We start from the raw sequence: 19,560 nt of genomic DNA on the forward strand, positions 1-19,560 counted from the left end.
GTTTCGACATGTTCGTCGCAGCGTCGGCCATAAAATCTCCATTCCTTTCCATAATATCCTAATGATAAAATGTCCATAAAATGAGAAACATAGTTTTATAGATTCTAGAGCGCTCCGGTTACAAATTCGGGTAGCCATCAATTACAAAGATAAACAGTTGCCGAACATGCTTAGAAATCCCTCCCACCAGATTCTGCGATAACCGTTCCTGCCCCGCGTGACGTCAGCCCCCGCGCCACCGAGATAGCCCCGCGCTCCCCTCGGAGGACCTGAGTTAGAACTCTCCTAGTATCGCTACTGGAATTGTCACTAGTACAGTATACAAGAAACATTTTCAACAAACAATTGCACAGAATATGTTTAAAAAGTTGAAATAATTTCACTACGTGCCGTATCGTTATTGCATACTTCGCATAAATGAAATTTTAAGGAAAAGTGAACCGCAGACCACACGCACACAGTCGAGAACCGCGTACAGCACCAGCAGGAATGGTGTCCGGCGTTAAGATGTGTGTATACGTGTATGACAGCCGAAAGACAGCGCGATCCGCGGTGTCCGTATAGCTGTCTCACTCGCACTCCTTCCGTTCGACCGTTGAGTGAGTGAGACAGCTATTGGACACCACTAGCGGTTATCACGTCTTGCATTGCTTTCTCTCTCGATCGTGCAATGTGCGAAAGAGATGCAATATTGGAATACTCCCTACTATTTTCTCCTTTGCTCCTTGATCTTCGCCGCGCTTCAAGCGACATGTATGTCGCGTTACGTATGTGTGCGTATGACTTTCGGCTGTCATACACGTATTCACACATCTAACATCATTCTACATGCACCATACAGAATGCTCTTAACGGAGCACATGCAAACAATCGAGAAACGCGTTCGCGGTATTACCTCCTATTGTCCGAATTATTTTTTGCTGTAAAAAATATAAAATATGCTTGTGTTGCAATTTTTATGTAATTAATATCTTGGTAGAATTGATAATTTTTAAATAATTTCTACTACTATTTACTACTATTAAACTGACACATTTATAAATAAGAATCACTAAAAGTTAATAATCAGTATTTCCTCAGTAATTATTTTTATATTAGATTTATTTATTTCAAATTTTAGTACGTTTTTATATTAAATTTTAAAATAATATTCTTATATTATGTCATAAAATTATAAGTGATTTTTAAAGTGTTAGTACAAAAACAACAGCATATATTTAAAGCAATAAAATTTTAATTTCAAACATTAATTTACTCTTACTTATAATTAATACTCTGTTAGTTTTATCATACACTATTATTGTAAAATTAAAGAACGTTTTACAAATAAAATAACGAATTTGCAGAATTGTTAAAAACTGTTATTTTTGTATATGTTTTCAAATATAAAAAGTTCATGCACATATGAAAAAAATAAGAAAAATTGGAAAAAGACAGAATAAATGGTATAATCTTTTAAAAAAATCTTATATCTTTTTTTATAGAATATATGTATATAGAATATAGAATACGTTCTCTTCATTTCAAGTTAAATGTTCTTTTTTATATAAAAAGCTTACACAATACAATTTTTCCTTATTTATTTCAGATATTTTTATTATGTTGCATGTCTTGTGATTCAAAAAGATATTTACATTTAACTTATGCTTTTTTTAATAAACAATATTTACATATTGCAATTGAGTAGCAGGATCTTCACAGAATCTTTTATTAAATTCCTTTAATTTCTTAACAAGTTGAAAATCGGCAAATTTAAATCAATATTTTCTTCTTTTATAAGTGGTATGAATTTGAATCTAAAAGAATTTGTTGTATAGTAGTATGTGGGCCACTATAGTGAGTCAAAACAAACTCCCACCACTCGACCACTGGCGCCAGAGGGGCGTGGCTAGACAGGGCTTTTCGATCCGTGATTGGTCGATCCGTTAATAGGGGTCATTAGGCCCAGGGCTCTGATAGGCCTAACTATAGTGGCCCAGCACTCTGATTGGTTGGTTTTGTTTTTGGAGTGGGAGAGTAGGCAGGGTTTTGAAAAAAGCCGACAAAATGGCGATAAAATATCGTGGTATAGCGTAGCAGACGTGGGGATTGTGGCACCCCACCCCGTCTACGATAGGCTCTAACTATAGTGGCCCAGCACTCTGATTGGTTGATTTTTTTTTTGGAAGGGTAGGGGGTGAGCAGACAGCGTTTCTGAAAAAAGCCGACAAAATGTCGATAAAAAAAAAACGCGGTATAACAAAGCCGTCATAGAGCGGTTGGTCCCCGGTGATCGTGTATAGCGCTGAAAAAAGATAAATAAAAAACGCACTAATTTCGGCTGACCGTCGGCATCGTCGCTAATAAAGAAAACAAAAAGATATACAAAAAGTACATGCGGCTAGCCTCCTCTTTCAATTTAGGCTAATTATCGTCACCTCAGGTAACAAAAAGAGGCATAATAGAAAACACGTGCATTCGAGTTCGCATTCTAGTGACGCTACGTAAAGGTTTTATTGCTGAAAAGAATAAAATTATTTTGAGGTAAAGGAAGAATAGAGAATGAAAATGTAAGACAATTTAAGGTACAAAATTTTACTTTATGGTAATTTTTAAATAAAATCGATATTATTACATAAATATGATACATAAAAATATATTTCCTTTATAGCATATTACATTTAAAATAACAGGAATATGACATTTTATTTTTAAATTTATTGTTACAATTGCAGAGAATTATTACTAATACTATATACATATACCTTTTACAAAAATTTACATTGCTTTCCTAATAAATGTATAAAATACTTATATAAAATATTGAAGAAAATACGCGAGAAAAGAATTATTTCGATTATAAATATCCGTACGGAATCGAGTAACGGTTATTAATAAATCTACGTTTCACCAACACTGGTGCGCATATTTTCGACTCGTCCCGCGTTACAATTTCATGAAACGCAGTGCGTCGAATTGCGCTAAAACGTAAATTTATTGTAGTTTCATCTTCTTCTTCGTTATCTTCTTGTTCTTTTTCTAGATTCTTTTCTCGCGCTAATAATAATTTTTTAATGCTATTAAAATTAACGCGCCATGAGTTCTCGTAATTGAGGGTTATTCCCTTAACTTTACAGGTTTCATATACTCGACCCTCGGGTGTTCGCACGATGTAGGCATAAAGTTTTGGGCCGCCGGACACGAACTCTTCGATGTAGCTACCGCGTCCGTAGCTCTCGAGTTCGTCGGTCATATCGTCTAGAAAATTACCCGTGTGAGGTTCATATTCGGATCACCGGTGCTCGCATAAATACAGGAATCGGTATCGTAATATAACACGCGACGATCTAAACGCTCTAAATATTCGTATAATTTTAAACGTGCTTGCGCTGTCGTATATGCGGCTATCACTACGTTGGTTATCGGCGAGGGTACGACAGCCTCTTGTCGCAACCGCCACGAAAAGACATATATTACCTCATCGTTTACAGGTAATATATCGGTTATCTCGTGCTCGGGACTTGTTAATAACAACATAAAACGCTGATGTGTCTTAACGACTTCGGTGTTTGGTAAATTGGATCGCTGGCCGAATTTACCTCAGAATGAATTCAGACAAAGCTTCGCGACCGAGCTTTCGCGCGATGTTACGCTTATCGAGAACAATACCCTCGGTTTCCTCGTACTCCCGCAGGTATCGCTCAGGTAGCGTCATCGTCCTCGCATTCGCCCGGCTACCCGCTTGCTTCCTGTTTAAGTTGTAGAAATGAGTTTATATATTCGGCGAACAATCCACCTTGCTGTGTTTCGCGATTATATTGGCTAATTTTATATTGCCAAATTTCATTTACTTTTGTCACGAGATAACCTTTTTTGATGGCCTTGCGTAATTCGCAGGTCACCCACGTGCCATCGAATTCGCGTTCGCTAGGACGCTCGTGCGTACACGACGTCAGCGAAAATGTTTCGCAGCAACTGCGACATAAGGCGAATAACAATTTTTCGTGCACGCGATACGGGAGTACTGGATGAAATAAATCGCGCGGTGGAAGTACCGTGCAACGTACGAGGCCTTCGACAGTATCAAAATCATAATTCGGAGCTGTTCCGATTAAAGTGGAACATTCATCGCCGACATAAATATCGGGATGGCCGATAGGAAAAGCACCCGTCTTCAATACATACGGGTACAGAGAACATACGGGTACAAGAACAAGAAAAAAAACATACATCCATGTAACGTATTTTCTCCGCATCTGTGATTTTGTAAAGAGTCGCGATATTTCCCGTACGTCCACCGAAAAATGCGTTGCGAGGATCGAGCGGTGCTGTTTCCACCATCGAATGGCTCTCGAGAAATTCGCGCATCTCGCGATTGTCCCGCATTTCCTGATCGAAGGTACACTCCCACTTTTCTGTCACCAAATACCCCCGCTGTCGCAGTCGCCACGAGATCGCTAGAGTTCGTTCGTATCGCGAGTCAATCATGTTTTTACGGTCCATAGCCGACGAAAGCGATTTTATCGCGATTTATCGGAAAGCACGTTGTACATCCGTGCCAAAAGCAGCCGTGGAATTGCAGCACGTGGCGCGACGTTACTTCCGTTTCCGATGTTTTTTCATAATAACCATCGACGAGTGTGCCGTTGATCGTACGATATTCGCGCGCACGCCCTGCATGGTTTATAGGATGACCGAGCTCGCGCTCCTTCCATACCAGCCACTGCAGAGCTTTACGCGAATACATGTTCGCTTTTCTGTATCCGCCGGCTGGAATAACACCTATTGTATTCAAGTGTAAGAAGTTTTTCCGAAAAACTGTCATACACGTCGAAGCGATAGTTGTACATTCCTCGAACGGGCATACATTTCCGCGATCTATAAAAATTTTTCTAAACGCCATGCACGCTCGTCGAAGTATATCAACATCGGTACGGCAATATTGCACTATCTCGCGTTGAAAATCAAACACGGCGTTTTTTAGCCGCATGTCCGTGTACTACGTGAGAAAGCGTTCGCGCTCTTTCGATTTCATAGTTTCGGGGGAGTAGTAATGTGCGGTGGGTAATGGTCCGACATACGATTGATTTTCGATAGTATTGAATAAATGCGGAAAAATGCCTTTATCCGGCGTATCCTTCAACCCGAAAGCCTTCGGTAAATCAGATAAACGCATCGGCATATAATTCACGCTATCGATAAACTTTGTACGTCCAACCGTTAATACGACGATCTTTGTCCCGTTCAAAATCACTTTCGGCTCGAGATTGACGCGATTTTCTACAATATATTGCAAAATAAATTGAGCGTCGAACGCTTTCGCATTGTGTGCTATACATATGATCTGCTTGAAATATTTCGTCTTTCGCGTTGCGAAATCGACAAAATGTTTCACCGGATCGTTACGAAACACGAACTCTCGCACTCCGCACCAGTGACAACGCACTGACATATCATTGTTTTGCGCGCACATTTCGCAAATTTGTTGCGCGACGCAGAGTGTCGGAACGTGTTTTTTTACGGACGTCGTACCTTCGATCGTTTCGTCCTGCCGCGTTTCAAAATCGTAAAACACGAATGCTACGCGTCCTTTTCCGCCTTCATATGCAAATTTGCTCGCTTCCTCGTTATCAATTGCGCTTTCTTAGCGCTCCTCCGTGGATATACCTAATACTGTCGACGCTTCTACCACCGGATGTGATGTCGACGACGATGATCCCGCGGAGGAATTAACGTCGCGACGAAGAGGTCTCATATAGCATAAATGATTTCGAGGTTGCGCCGAATGACATAATCTACAGTAAGAAACGCCGCATTCGTGTTTCGCTTTCGCTTTAACTACACAGCCGCATTCATCGCAAAATCGTATGACACTACAAACACTCGCGTGCGATCTACCGTCATATGATTTTTCCCTACGATGACGCTCGAAACACGATGCACCGTAAAACGTCCGATTGCATGCGTCGCATTTTACGATTTGCGCGTCGAAGTAATCGCACGCTGGCACCGCAAAACAACGCGGACATTTATTTGAACACCGGTGACCGCTACCTCTATTGTTGCGAAAGCCTACATTACACGCTACGCAATAATTACGAGATCCCGCGGCGGCTTTTAAATTTAGTACAGGGTTGAAATGACACGAATCCTCATAATACATGTAGAATTATTTAATTGAAGTAAAATAATTTGTTAGATGTAAAAATCAAATTTATTAAAGAAATTATTTAAATTATTATAAAAGTCTCGGATTGAATTAAAATCGCGTCTATCTCGTTATTTCTCGCAACGGTCTCGGTCTTCGCTCTTTATCGTTCGACGACCTTCTAACGACTCGCTCTATCGTGCCGAATTTTGTCTCACCTCGCAAAGGACGAATACGTATACAGATTTTAAAGACAACAGACGTTTACTAACTCGAAGATTAAGACAACGCGTGGTCCAATAACCGTAATTAAGACGCGCGGAGCTCTGTCTCAAGGACGGCGCATCTGTAACGCGATGCTGTTCCGTACCCCTTAACTAAATATTTTCAGTTTTTTAAAATCGCGATTTTTTAATTATTATTTTTTATTATTAATTATTATTTTATACTTATATTAATATATATTTATTATTAGATTATATTTATATCTATAATAATTTTGACAATAGATTTTCACATTACCCATGAGGTACTATTGTTGACGCGTTTTTTAAATAGTGGTTTCCCCTGTAGGCCTAATCCACTTAAAAAGAAGAATAAAAAAACGACCAAAAACGAGAAAAATTAGAACATTAAAATTTTGTACGACTACGGCTTTCGTACGATTCGAGAACAGAAGGAATATCTATTTGAATATTTGAAGAACTTATTCGCATCAACGAAGATAATGATGCATTCTTCAAACAAGAGCGTCTGTCGGTTTTTATATATTTCATTTTTGAAAAAGAACATTCACATAAATAAGTCGAGCCAAACATAGAAAAAAATCGAAGACCGAAATTCCTAAGCCTCGGATAAGTCGCTACGTCTAAAATTTTATAAACTTCTATTCCTTTTTCCGGTCGCGTTTTAAGGGAAATATTAGAATGTAAATTGCAAAGTTCTTGTTGCAATTATATATTTTGTTGTTCGACTTGCGCAGTAAAAGGATTCTTGAGAAGAATAAGATCATTTCTGAACATTTCAAAATCTCTAAACCGTGTATTAAATTGACTAATGAGAGAATCGATTAAATAGAGATGCTTCTGAAAATTGCAGCTGTTGTCATGCTCTTCGAAAAGAACTTGACAAGATGGGAAGAAATATAAATTATCTGCCTCAATATGATTTTTAAATAATAATAATTGTCTACGGAAACAATCAATGGCGCTAACTAATTGAGAAATAACTTGATTCGTTCTTTGCAGATTCAAATTTAAAATATTTAAATGATTAGTCAAATCAGTAATAAAAGCGAGCTCACTGAGAAATTCTAAATCTTCTAGAAAAAATTCAAATTCGTCGCATTTTGTAACAGATATTTCTTGCAAAAAAAGGAAGATTTCTTTTCTTATTGCAAAAAATTTTTCTAAACATTTTCCGGCACTAAGCCAGCGGACTTCGCAATATAAAGGGACATCGGTATAAACCGCGTTATGCTCTTCGAGAAAGTGTTGAAACTTTCGATGGGAAAGAAATTTATGACCACCTTTAATAAAATTAACAATTTGCGTTACCGTTCGCAAAGCAGTACTAAGTTTAACAGCTTTCCCGCATAACGTTTCTTGATGAATAATGCAATAAATAATCGGAAATTTTAAATCTCGCTGTCTGATTTGACCGAAAAAACCAATTTTTGCGCCAGTCATCGCTTTGGCACCATCTGTTGCTATAACCGAACATTTTGTAAAATCTACATTAAATTTATTGAGAGTTTTTTCTACAGCTCTGAAGATATCTATACCCGTAGTTGTGTCATGCAAAGCAACAAAATCTAAAAGCTCCTCGACACATGAGAAATCGTTTTGGACGATTCGAGTAAAAATACTCAACTGGCTCACGTGTCGATTATCGGTGCTTTCATCAAGACACAATGAAAAGTACGAGCAAGTTGCTAACAAAGATTATAATTTATCTTCAATAGAAAGCGCAATATTAGTAATTCTACGTCCTATTGTTTGATGACTGAGCGAAATACTTGTAGCTTCGTCAACTGTCAATTTACCGTCGAAGGATTTTACTGTCTCAACGAGACATTTTTTTATAAACTCACCATCACTAAACGATTTGGAATGCTTCGCGATGAGGAACGAAATCTATAAAAATATTATAATTATTACACGGCTCTTCCGTCAGCCGTGATAAATACGACGCGGCATTTATCGTCGGCGACAAATTCGCGGCCAAAGTTATGCATTCAGAAATAAACTTTTTCTGAGCTGCCATTTTTTATTTGCACTTAACGTTTGCACTCACAACACTAACGCGATACGCCGAAACGTGTACGTCCACGAGACTGAGTAGCTAGGACGATGTCAAACTCAAAATGTGCATTTTCTATTACGCTTCGGAGAATTTATACTTTATATCCATGCCCACCAAAAGAAAGAAGGCGTCGAAAAATTCAACATTTTCTTCGTTTATATTTTAAAAGAGTGGGAGGTTCGAAAAAATTTTCAATTCTTCCGCTAGCGCTTATTTTGTTTTTCGAAAAGGAGGCGAACATAGAACATACGTATATTTCTTAGTCTACTTTACTTACCTATCGAATGGTGCTTTTCTTAACAACTAGGCGTGGCTGAAAAGATTTTTAGTTATTTAATTGGCAAACGTCGATTTTCTTTCCGACGAATATTCTAGATGGTGTTTGAGTTTTACAACTATTTTCCTAGCCGGGTCGGGGAAAATCATAAAATCATTTTCTCTTATTTCTTCAGATACAAAAAATAGTTGTATAGAGTATAAGCCTGCTTTTTTTTATCCCATCATATAATGTTACGAGGTCTAAATCGCCGAACTTGCTTTTTCTTGTCCGCAAACATTTATTTTACTTTTTATTACAGGGTTTATTACAAAGGATTATTACACGCTATTCTTCGACCTAATCCGGCGTTTTCGAACTCGCAAATCCTTATTACTATATTTTAGAGCAAAAAATTTTCAAATCAAATATAATCTCTCACGCGTTTTCTTTTTGTTTAATGCGATTTGTTTAAACATAATTCGATTTTACATAAAAAATTAATTTTCCGTTTATTCACTTACGTACACAAATTTTGTTGTCCTCTTCTCTCGTGTTACACGATCTCAAATCTTATCTCTAGAAATTTCTAAATGTTTCTAGAAGTTTTTTATTTACACAGGACTGAACATGAAATCCTGATTTTTCACATATAAATTGTCTTCCCCACTTTGATTTTTTAAATTTTTGCGAGAGAGGGAGATTGGCAATATAAGCACGTCGACAAATCGCTCTTCCGTATTCATTCGAATTCGAGCGTACGAAACATAAGTTTGTGCTACGAAGAAAGAATTCCACGTGATTTCGCCATTTTGCTGCGTGTCGTGACTATTCGTGTGATTTTACAAGTGAAAACAATGGCCACATGTAAGGAAGTAACTAATTTTGCGAAATCTGAACGCGATCGCAATATTCGCAAGATGGATAACAACGACAACATCGACATCGATAACGCCGGAAGAAACGGACAACGTTATTTATTGTTATCTACAACGTATGGACTTAATTCTTCGCACACTAAGAAGATACACATTGGTTTGCAATCGAGGAACGACGGCGGTGGCTTCGTACCGATTGTTAAATTATCAGGCAATTATGCCGATGGAATTTGCTTCGACGTCGACACGTGGCAGAAGTTTCAAGCCAATATGGAGCATATGAATCTATACTTGAATGAGACTCAAAAGATTAAACCTGATCCCATTATTATCGAGAATATTTCGATCAACTTCACTACTGCTTACGGAGCGAGGGCTGTACTGGTGACATACAAGGAAAACAAGGATCATGTTGCGAATGATAAGGTGGAAGAAGAATCGCAGCCGCCATTGAAGAAACGAAAAACTTACGCCGTTCCGATAGTGATGCAGAAAACTACTTTCCTCGGCTTGGAAAATATTAGAAAATGCGTGGATGCGCATTTGACGCAGTTAGTTTCTATAGTCGATACTGTTAATGTAACTGCAAGATATTTAATTAACGAAATAGAATTAAAACTTCCCTTGTCTTACATTGATCGTGAAATTATAAAACTTACTGTCAAAGGCAATTATCAGGAAATTGCACGTAATGTACAAACGCAAATAAATGACTTAACATTTTTAGACGTTTACTTTGACATTGTATTTGTAGAATTACTTTCGCTTCGATTTAATGAAATTGTTCGTATTATTTTGCTAAAACGCGAATCTTAATTTTATAAAAAGAAAAATTATCAATAATAAATGAAATTGTTTCTATCTTCAATCAGAACATTTTCTTTTATCCTCCCTATAATATTGCCACCTTGTGTCTACTGCGAGTGTAGAACATTGCGACGTAATCATAGTTTGATCCTCGAACGTTAAACGAGCTTATCATTTCCGTCACGAGCGAGCGGCATGGAGAGCACCGCGTACATAAGCTCATAAGTAGCGGTGCTCGGAGAAAAACGCTGGCGCGAGCGCATCTCCGCGGAAACGCTTACTCGCGTCGCTCCTACGGCAACGTATCGGCTAAATGGGCCGCGGTGCTCTTCGCTCGTACGCGTGTAAGAAAACGCTAGCGCGAGCTTGCGGCCGCCGCGGATGTGGCCCCCGAAACGCGAGGATACGCTTATGACACGGACAAAACCACCTCTTCAATATTTTAAAAATATATGCGACACGCGCGTACATTTTTAACACGTACACACACTCGCACACACGCACACACACACACATACACGCACATACATAATAGTTACTAAATCGCATGCGTTAACTTTTTCATTTATGAACTCGTGAATAGAACCTAAATTAATCATTTCGCGAAATGGACGTACGATGGAAACATCCGTGGACGTCGATCGTCTGCGGACCTACGGGATGCGGAAAAACAATTTTCGTGAAAACTTCTCTTCGTCATTTATCCGGCATGTCCGATGTTCGATTCGAGAGAATTTTATTTTATTACGCCGAATGGCAAGATGCGTATCAGCGTCTGCAGTGCGACACGAGTAAAAATAAAGAAGAAGAAACAAACGATGTACATAATAACGGATACGGTGATACTTTGCTAAAAATAAAGAAAAATTTAATCGAATTTCGCGAGGGGTTACCGCGTCCGGAAGATTATTCAAACGATCCGCTATCTCCAAAATTAGTGATAATTGACGATCTTATGAGGGAATCGTCATCGTGCGACGCTATCGGAGATCTATTTACCAAAGGAAGCCATCATAAGAATCTTAGCGTTATACTCATCTCGCAAAATCTGTTCCACCAAGGTCGCGGACAACGCGATATATCTCTCAACGCTAATTATATAGTAGTTTTCAAAAATCCGCGCGATCGTGCTCAAATTCGTCATCTCGCGCGTCAAATATATCCCGACGATCCGAAATTTCTGGAAGAAGCATACTACGACGCTACCTCGCGACCTCACGGGTATTTATTGTTCGATCTGAAACAATCGACTCCAGACGAATATCGATTTCGCCCGTGCATTTTTCCCAGCGATACGTTGCATTACGTCTACATTCCTCGTAGATCGATTAGTCGAGCAGTAACGGAGGACGTATAAAAGGTCAGCATTTACATGTGAGACTTGTCAGTTGCGCAACTTTAGCGTAATGCGGAAAAAGACAGCAAAAAGAGACGTCGACGACGTCAAAAAATTCATCCGACGACACGATAAAAATTGCCAGACGTTCCATCGGTGAGAGAAACGGCTGCCTTTTGAAAACTCTATATTATCTGAAGAAAAATCAAAGAGCGTCGTTCTTACGTACCGCCGAAAATAATCTCATAAAGTGTATTCAAGAGTGTATTTATAATACTCTTAAAGGTAAACGTGCCGCTCAATAATCACGAAAAAACACATTTAGTCAAGCATAAATCTATCCTTCGACGCGTCGCTGCAAAACGCGGCAATTGGAAAACCAAGAGAAATCTGTTGGTTCAGCGCGGAGGTTTTTTGCCCTACCTTATTGCTCCTTTGCTCAGCGATGTATTATCCCGGATTATCGGTGAGTAAAAAAAAAAAAAAATACAACTCTGCAAATATTTGGTTTTTCCGTGACTAGAAAAGAAGTAATAAAAATATTTGAAGCGTTCTCGTTCGCCATATGGAATAATGGACAGAGCAAAAAAAATGGTACTGATTTCTACGAAAAATCTTGAAAGAATGCGACAAACGCAACATTATCAACAACAACCGGAAATAGTGAAGACTACAACAATGCTGGATAACTCGTCGAAGAAAGAAAATACAATATCGAATGAGGAAAATGCTAATAATAATAACACCGTATGAACTCCTGGAACCTACTTATCGCGACTCGACGCGGAAATGTGGCGTATTCTCAACCTCGCGACTCCCCTCGATGATGGCGAAAGATGGAACTTGTATAAAGAAGTACTTCAGCGTTATCTTCACTTTGTTCGAGAAACGAAAAGACACTTACGCAATGATTCGCGCAACGATACGCGCAATAATGCCGACGACGCTAGTAATGTTGACAATGACGGGGGCGAAGACGATCAGGATAAAGATACCGAGATGCCCTTGGATGACGAACTTAAGGAAATACAATCTTATGGAAATACTTCAATCAGCAGTGATAATACGGTTAGCGAAAGTAGTTTCGAAAAGAAACGTGCACAATCAGCGGAAAAAATCAAAGAAATACTCAACAGCGTGCCGCAAACTTATCGTTCCAAAGCAAATGCCTTATTGAAATATTTGTTAGATACCCCGTCATCGAAAATTAATTGGGATAAACACGGACTCGTGACTATAGACGGCGTCGTTGAAGCGGGATCGAATATTAGCGATCTTACAAACGACGCGATACGAGAAAAATAAAAACGATAAAAGCAATCGGGAGATTTCAGTTTGCGCAATTACTGCGCGACATAGGTACACCCACCAATCTTATAGGGAATCGCGATTTATTGATTACGTCCGCATGTAGATCCCTGCGTATTGAGAAAACGTTACCGCGTGGAAGCTCCATTCCGAAAACTTTACTGTCGCGTTTAAAGTCATACGGTCGGGAGTTAAACGAGACCGAAAGAGACACGGTGTTTTTATCCGCCACTGACGACAGCGACGATAATAAAACATTAGTTCTTCGCCTAAGAAAAAGAAGGGTTTATTTCGCTGGAGTAAACTCGAAAAATTGTATTACGTTCCTTCGCATTACGCAGGCTATTCCGCGACGGAGAATTTTTCTCGAGCTGCTAAACCAAATTTTACGCGCAACGATGTCATCGAATGGCTTAAATCGCAAGATGCGTATACACTACATCGACCAGTACGACGAAAATTTCCTCGTTTACATTACAACGTGACAAATATCGACGATTTATGGGAAGCAGATTTGATCGATCCTCGTAATCTTAAGAGCTATAATGACGGATATTCTTATTTGTTGATAATTATAGATGTCCTTAGTAAATTCGTTTGGGTAGAACCAACGCGACAAAACAGCTACCTGCGTGACAAAAGCCTTTCAGAGCGTACTTTTGAAAAACAAAGATCGCCAACCTGTTTATCTGCAGACGGATAAAGGTAAAGAATTTATAGCGCAGCCTGTACAGAAATTCTTAAAAGAAAAAGACATTCGTTTTCGCGTAGCCCGTAATCCCGATGTTAAAGCAGCTGTAGTGGAGCGATTTAATAGGACGCTCAAGGAACGGATGTGGCGTTATTTTACACATAAAAATACGCGACGCTACATCAATGTTTTACAGGATATCGTTCGCGCTTACAACCATACTCATCATACCTCTATTAAAATGCAGCCCGTAGCCTTTACGCGGGAAAATGCACGCATCGCGCGTGAAAATATGAATCGCCGATGGAAGAACGACAACGAGAAGAAAAAGAATCGTGGCGATAAACAAAAGGCTAAATATAACGAGGGCGATCACGTGCGTGTCAGTAGGGCAAAAGTAATCTTTGAGAAAGGATACGAGGCAAAGTGGAGCGAAGAAATATTTCGAATTTATCGCGTTCTCGAATGGAGAAAACCTCGCGTATATGAATTAAGCAATTTAGCGGGTGAGGATATAGACGGAATTTTTTATGAACAAGAATTAACTCCGGTCAATAAAGATTTGCAAGGGGAAGAATTTATCGTCGAGCGGGTAGTAAAAAGCAGGGGACGTGGCAACAATAAACAATTACTAGTTAGTTGACAAGGATATCCCTCCAAATTCGACTCTTGGATACCCGTTTCGAGTTTAAGATTTTTGAGTTAAAATGAGGGAAGAAGAATTTTACATGATTCTCCCGAGCAACAGTAGCATGCGTTACTTTCCGGAAAATACAACCACATGTTTCACCACTGAATTACCCTAGCGTATATAATTACACGGACGTTGGGAAGTAGCGCTCACGGAGATTCAGTTTCCGTGTAGTTTTTTACATATACGAAATAATGAAGATTTAATCAGATTCATCGATATTAACGAGCGCGATAAGGCAGTTAAGGGTATGAAATCTCAGGTACCCGCGGTTACCTTTTACTTAAGTATATTATCGAGAGTGTGAATTACGCCGCTAAATCTGTCGATTCGCATATCGTTTGGCATTTCAACATCTTCATGGGTGGTAAAGTTTTCATGAAACTTGCCTGCGAAGAAAATAAATGTAGTATGACGCATTATGTAAATTTTTCCGACAAACTTTGCCGCATACTCGGCTTTGATATACACATCAAGCGCAGAGATCTTGTTCAACTCGATAGCGAACCCACTGTACCATCTCCGTTACCCGCGTGGTTTTATAATGAAATCGATATCGAAATGTACAATAACAACGAAAAGCTAGTTAAAATCGAAAGTAGTTCCGTTATACTCGACGTTTTACCTTCGTGGGTCTATGATGAAGAGATGCATTCTCTGCTATTTTACGAACTCACGCACTTTCGTATGATAATAGTCGACGAGCCGGGTAGTTTGTTGCGAGGTATTCCCGACAAACTCTTTGTCTATTGCGCATCTTACATTACCGGCGATGTACAATCTCCCCTTCTTCGAATAGTCGCGCTTGACTCGCGAAATGATTACGCGTTCGCGTCAACTCAGATAAGACATTTCTCGCGCGCTCAATACATCACGCTGCGTCAAACGTGTTTCCGTACGATCGAAATAGATATAAGAGATCAGCTGGGCCAAAGTATACCATTCGAATTCGGGACGCTGACGGTGACATTGCACTTTAGACGTATCGAATAGATATCGTAAGAATACTCGTCTATGACAGAGAAAACGAGAAAGAGAAAAGGAAAGAAAAAAAAATTTGTTCGTTCGTTCTCTGTTGATGGATTATTATTCGACGTATTACGACGAATTACAGAACGGAAGAGCTCGCGGTGGTGGAATTCCACGAGTTTTCGTCGGATCGCCCTATCAACGAGGGCACGGTATCGGGAGTTTTCTCGGAGGATTATTCAGGCGCGTGCTACCTTTTTTAGGTACTGCTGCGCGGGCTGTAGGTAAAAAAGCTTTACGCGCGGGCGTTAATATAATCGATGATGTAGAAAACAATACTCCGTTTAAGGTAGCGGCCAAACATCGCTTTAAAGAATCGCGTAACAATCTTAAAAGACAAGCTAAAGAAAAAATAACTAGCCTCATGAAAGGTTCGGGATATAAATCGGACGCGAAAATGCACGTAGTTCATTTTCCCTTTGTTGGGCTTGACACGTGTATCGTTAAACGCCGTCGCTCGAGTAAGAAAAGTTTATCGAAAAGCAAGACGAAAAAGAAGACGAATACAAAATCATGGAAGAATAGGAGGAAGAAAGCCCGTACGACGGTAAAAAGACTTAAGACGTCCACGAAACGACGTAAAATCGGCAAGAAACGTACCGTATCCGATATATTTTCTTAATCTATTTTAATTTACACGCATTTAACCGCGACAAGGACAGCGACGACGAAACAATTGTCGGAGAATAAGTATGTCTTTTCTTCACACACATTCGAGCGTGTGTTTAAAGACTGAACTCGATCTCTTTTCCCTGCCACCCACACAAATTAGTATCGAGAGTTCACAATGGATTCATTACAAACCCGTGACCTCTCTCTTGGACGATTCACCGATAGAATTCGTCGTCCCCGGTCACGGAGAAGAATATCTAGATCTCACGCATACTCTGCTGAGTCTTCGCGTACGCGTGAAATCGGGCGACGAATCAGCGGCTCGAGCTCCAGGAACAAGCGGCACAACAGCAGATACCGCCATAGGTCCCGTAAATCATTTTCTTCATTCCATCTTCAATCAGATCGACGTGTATTTCAATCAAAAGCTCGTGTCGCCTCCAAACAACGCTCACGCGTACCGCGCGTACATCGAGCCATTGTTAAATTATTCTTCACCCGCAAAAACTTCCCATCTAACGTCATGTCTATGGGACGCGGATACATCGGGTCGCATGGACGAATCGCTGGAATTCGCAAGGCAATACCGCTCTCGCGAGACGCGCCCATTACACTCGCGACGGGCGAACGATAGATCTTATAGGACATCTCCATTGCGACGTTTTCAATCAAGACAAATTCTTAATTAACGGCGTGGAAGTAAGATTAAGACTCGTCCGCTCGAAAGATTCATTTTGTCTCATGGAGAGCAACAGCATGTCGAAAATACATATTCTCGATGTCAGTTTGCTAGTGAGAAGAGCGAAACTAAGTACCGGAATGTTACTCGCACATGCTAGAATGCTGAGTAAAGTTACGGCTAAATATCTGCTTACGAGAGTCGATGTTAAAACATTTACGATTAACAGCGGTGTTGTGGGGGAATCATTAGATAACGTAATACTCGGACAACTGCCGAAACGAATAATAGTCGGTTTCGTTAATAACAAAGCATTTAATGGAAATAGAAAATTAAATCCGTTTAATTTTAAAAATTACGGCATAAATTTCTTCTCTCTGTACGTCGACGGCACGCAAATTCCTAGTAGGTCGTTACAACCGGTTTTCTCGCCGAAAGAACCGCTTTACGTCGATGCTTATCAAACGCTCTTCTCGGGAACGGGCATCCATTTCTTAAACGAAGGAAATTCCATAAGTAGAGACGATTATTCCAAGGGATACACGCTTTTCGCTTTTGATCTCACACCCGATTTGGCCGCTAATTGCGCCGGGCATTGGAATCTTGTGAGACACGGCAGTTTACGATTAGAGGTACGATTCGAAAAAGCGCTCACCGAGACAATTAACTGTATTGTTTACGGCGAATTTGATAATGTAATAGAAATAGACTCGTCTCGTCAAGTCATCGTCGATTTTTCCGGTTAAATTTTTTATCGCAGCATTTACATGTCTCTCGTCGCAACGTACGATTAAAATTTTTTTGTATTTTTCTTATCCCCGCTCTCTTCCACTACCACTCGCCGACGCGTTTCGCGAGAAGAAAAACTTATAATGTAACAAAAAGAAATATCAGTTTCCTTCGAGACGCGTTCGTCGACGGTTCGTGAAAAACTTAAACCTGCCCAACGAAAGCGTATAAGTTTTTCTTCGCAATATGGATATAGTCATTGACATTCAAGGCTTCCGCGATGCGAGCGAGAAGTTTCTTCCTAAGGAAGTCGCGGTTGTCGCGATTGACGCACCGATCGTCGACCATTGGATTATGATACCGCCCTATCCGTTCGCTGAATTACCCGAAAAAGTAAGACGACAAAACTACTGGCTCACACGAAATTATCATAGGATCGAATGGTTCGATGGCGAGGCTAATCCAAAATATTTTACGCGGCATTTACGTGAAATTATAAGGCACACGCGTCACATTTACGTTAGAGGCAGTGAAAAAGCACATTACTTGCGAAATCTACTTTCCAGAGAGATTATATATTTTGGAAGGTATCTCTCCAGCATTCAAAAATCTATTGTTGGAGGAAGAGTGTGGACAATATTGCTCTCATCACGGATTTCGACAGATATTTCATTGCGCCTTACATAACGCTTACAAATTGAAACGCTCGCTACTCGATCAAAATAATACCGGCAGCAGCGATACTCTCAGCGTTAGTCAGCCCACTACTTGTAGTTCTCCCGAAAATTATCAATTGAGTGACGACGACGACGACGACGCTGATGATGGCTACGAAAGCGTGAAAACTGACTGCTACAAGGATTACGCTGCTAGCAATATAAATGTCAATCCCGTTCTAATTCGTAATATTCAAACTCAAACTATCAATAATATAATAGAGACAAAAAATTTGTCAAGCGTCGAGCAGACAATTAAAAAAGAAGAAGAAAAAGAAGAAAGATTTGCGGGAGAAATAAAAACCGAAGTTATTCAAATAATACCAGGATCGACGCGTTCGTCTTTGTGTCGAAAAAATGAACTCTTGCGAAATTCTACGAGCATTGCGCCATATCGATGCCAAGCATGTGGGTGTCTATCCCGCCGACAGAGTTCCGAGGGTGTGGACGAGGTCGACGGCTATCGTCGCTAATACAGACGATCATAAACGACCTGGAGAACATTGGGTCGCCTTTTTCCTCGATGAACACGGAACAGGCACCTACTTCGACAGCTACGGAATACCGCCTCTGGAGCCCGGATTTCTCCTTCGTCTTCGACGAAACTCCATCATCCATCGATGGAATACCCGACAACTACAAGGATTTTTCTCACAAACTTGCGGACAATATAGCTGTGTATTTCTATATTACATGTCTGTTGGTTACGATCTTAATCAATTTCTTACTCTATTTACCGAAAATTGTCAACACAACGACCGATTAATCGTACATTTATTTCGCAAAATCTTTCTTCGTTGAAATAAGAAACGTGTTAACGTAGTTGCTAACCGATATCAAATTTAATTCAGTAATTTTAATAACATACTTTATGTATCGCTTTTAACTTTATGTATTTGTAATATCAATATATATGAAAAATTTATAATAAATGTGTGTGAAACTTTTTTACTTGAATTCTTTTATATTTTTCCCACATCTTCTACCCTTTACCTCATAGCTAAATAGAAACTCGATCTTTTTAAAAACTTTAGCGTAATTTACGGTCTCGGCAACGACATTTGTCTAAATATTGCGTCTCAGTCTCCGATGACCGAACATATTTTGTTTTATTACCCGCCCATTGTCAGCGAATACTACCCTTCCTATCTGTTCCTACGTATCGTTTACTAGAATGCGAACTTGAATGCGCGTGTTTTCTATTAGGCCTCCTTTTGTTACCCGAGGTGTCGATAATATCCGACAACGCGACGCTAAAGCGATTAGCCGAAATTGTAAGCGTGCACTAGCCGCTTGTACTTTTTTTATTTTTTTCAGCAATAAAACCTTTACGTACCGTCACTAGAATGCGAACTCGAATGCACGTGTTTTCTATTAGGCCTCTTTTTGTTACTCGA

General features: G+C 39.7%; 1 protein-coding gene across 1 annotated transcript; it reads left to right on the forward strand.

The window, feature by feature from the left end:
* The first annotated feature begins 16,780 nt into the window (after window positions 1-16,780).
* LOC145937815 (uncharacterized protein F54H12.2-like) lies at window positions 16,781-17,464 on the forward strand. The gene has a single exon (XM_083041186.1). It carries the CDS (start codon window positions 16,781-16,783, stop codon window positions 17,462-17,464), a length of 684 nt encoding a protein of 227 aa, XP_082897312.1.
* The last annotated feature ends 2,096 nt before the right edge of the window (window positions 17,465-19,560 follow it).

This window comes from Prenolepis imparis, unplaced genomic scaffold (assembly GCF_030444845.1).
Source record: "Prenolepis imparis isolate NDT839.2.m4 unplaced genomic scaffold, iyPreImpa1.0 SCAF_6, whole genome shotgun sequence".
Classification (NCBI taxonomy): Eukaryota; Metazoa; Arthropoda; class Insecta; order Hymenoptera; family Formicidae; genus Prenolepis; species Prenolepis imparis.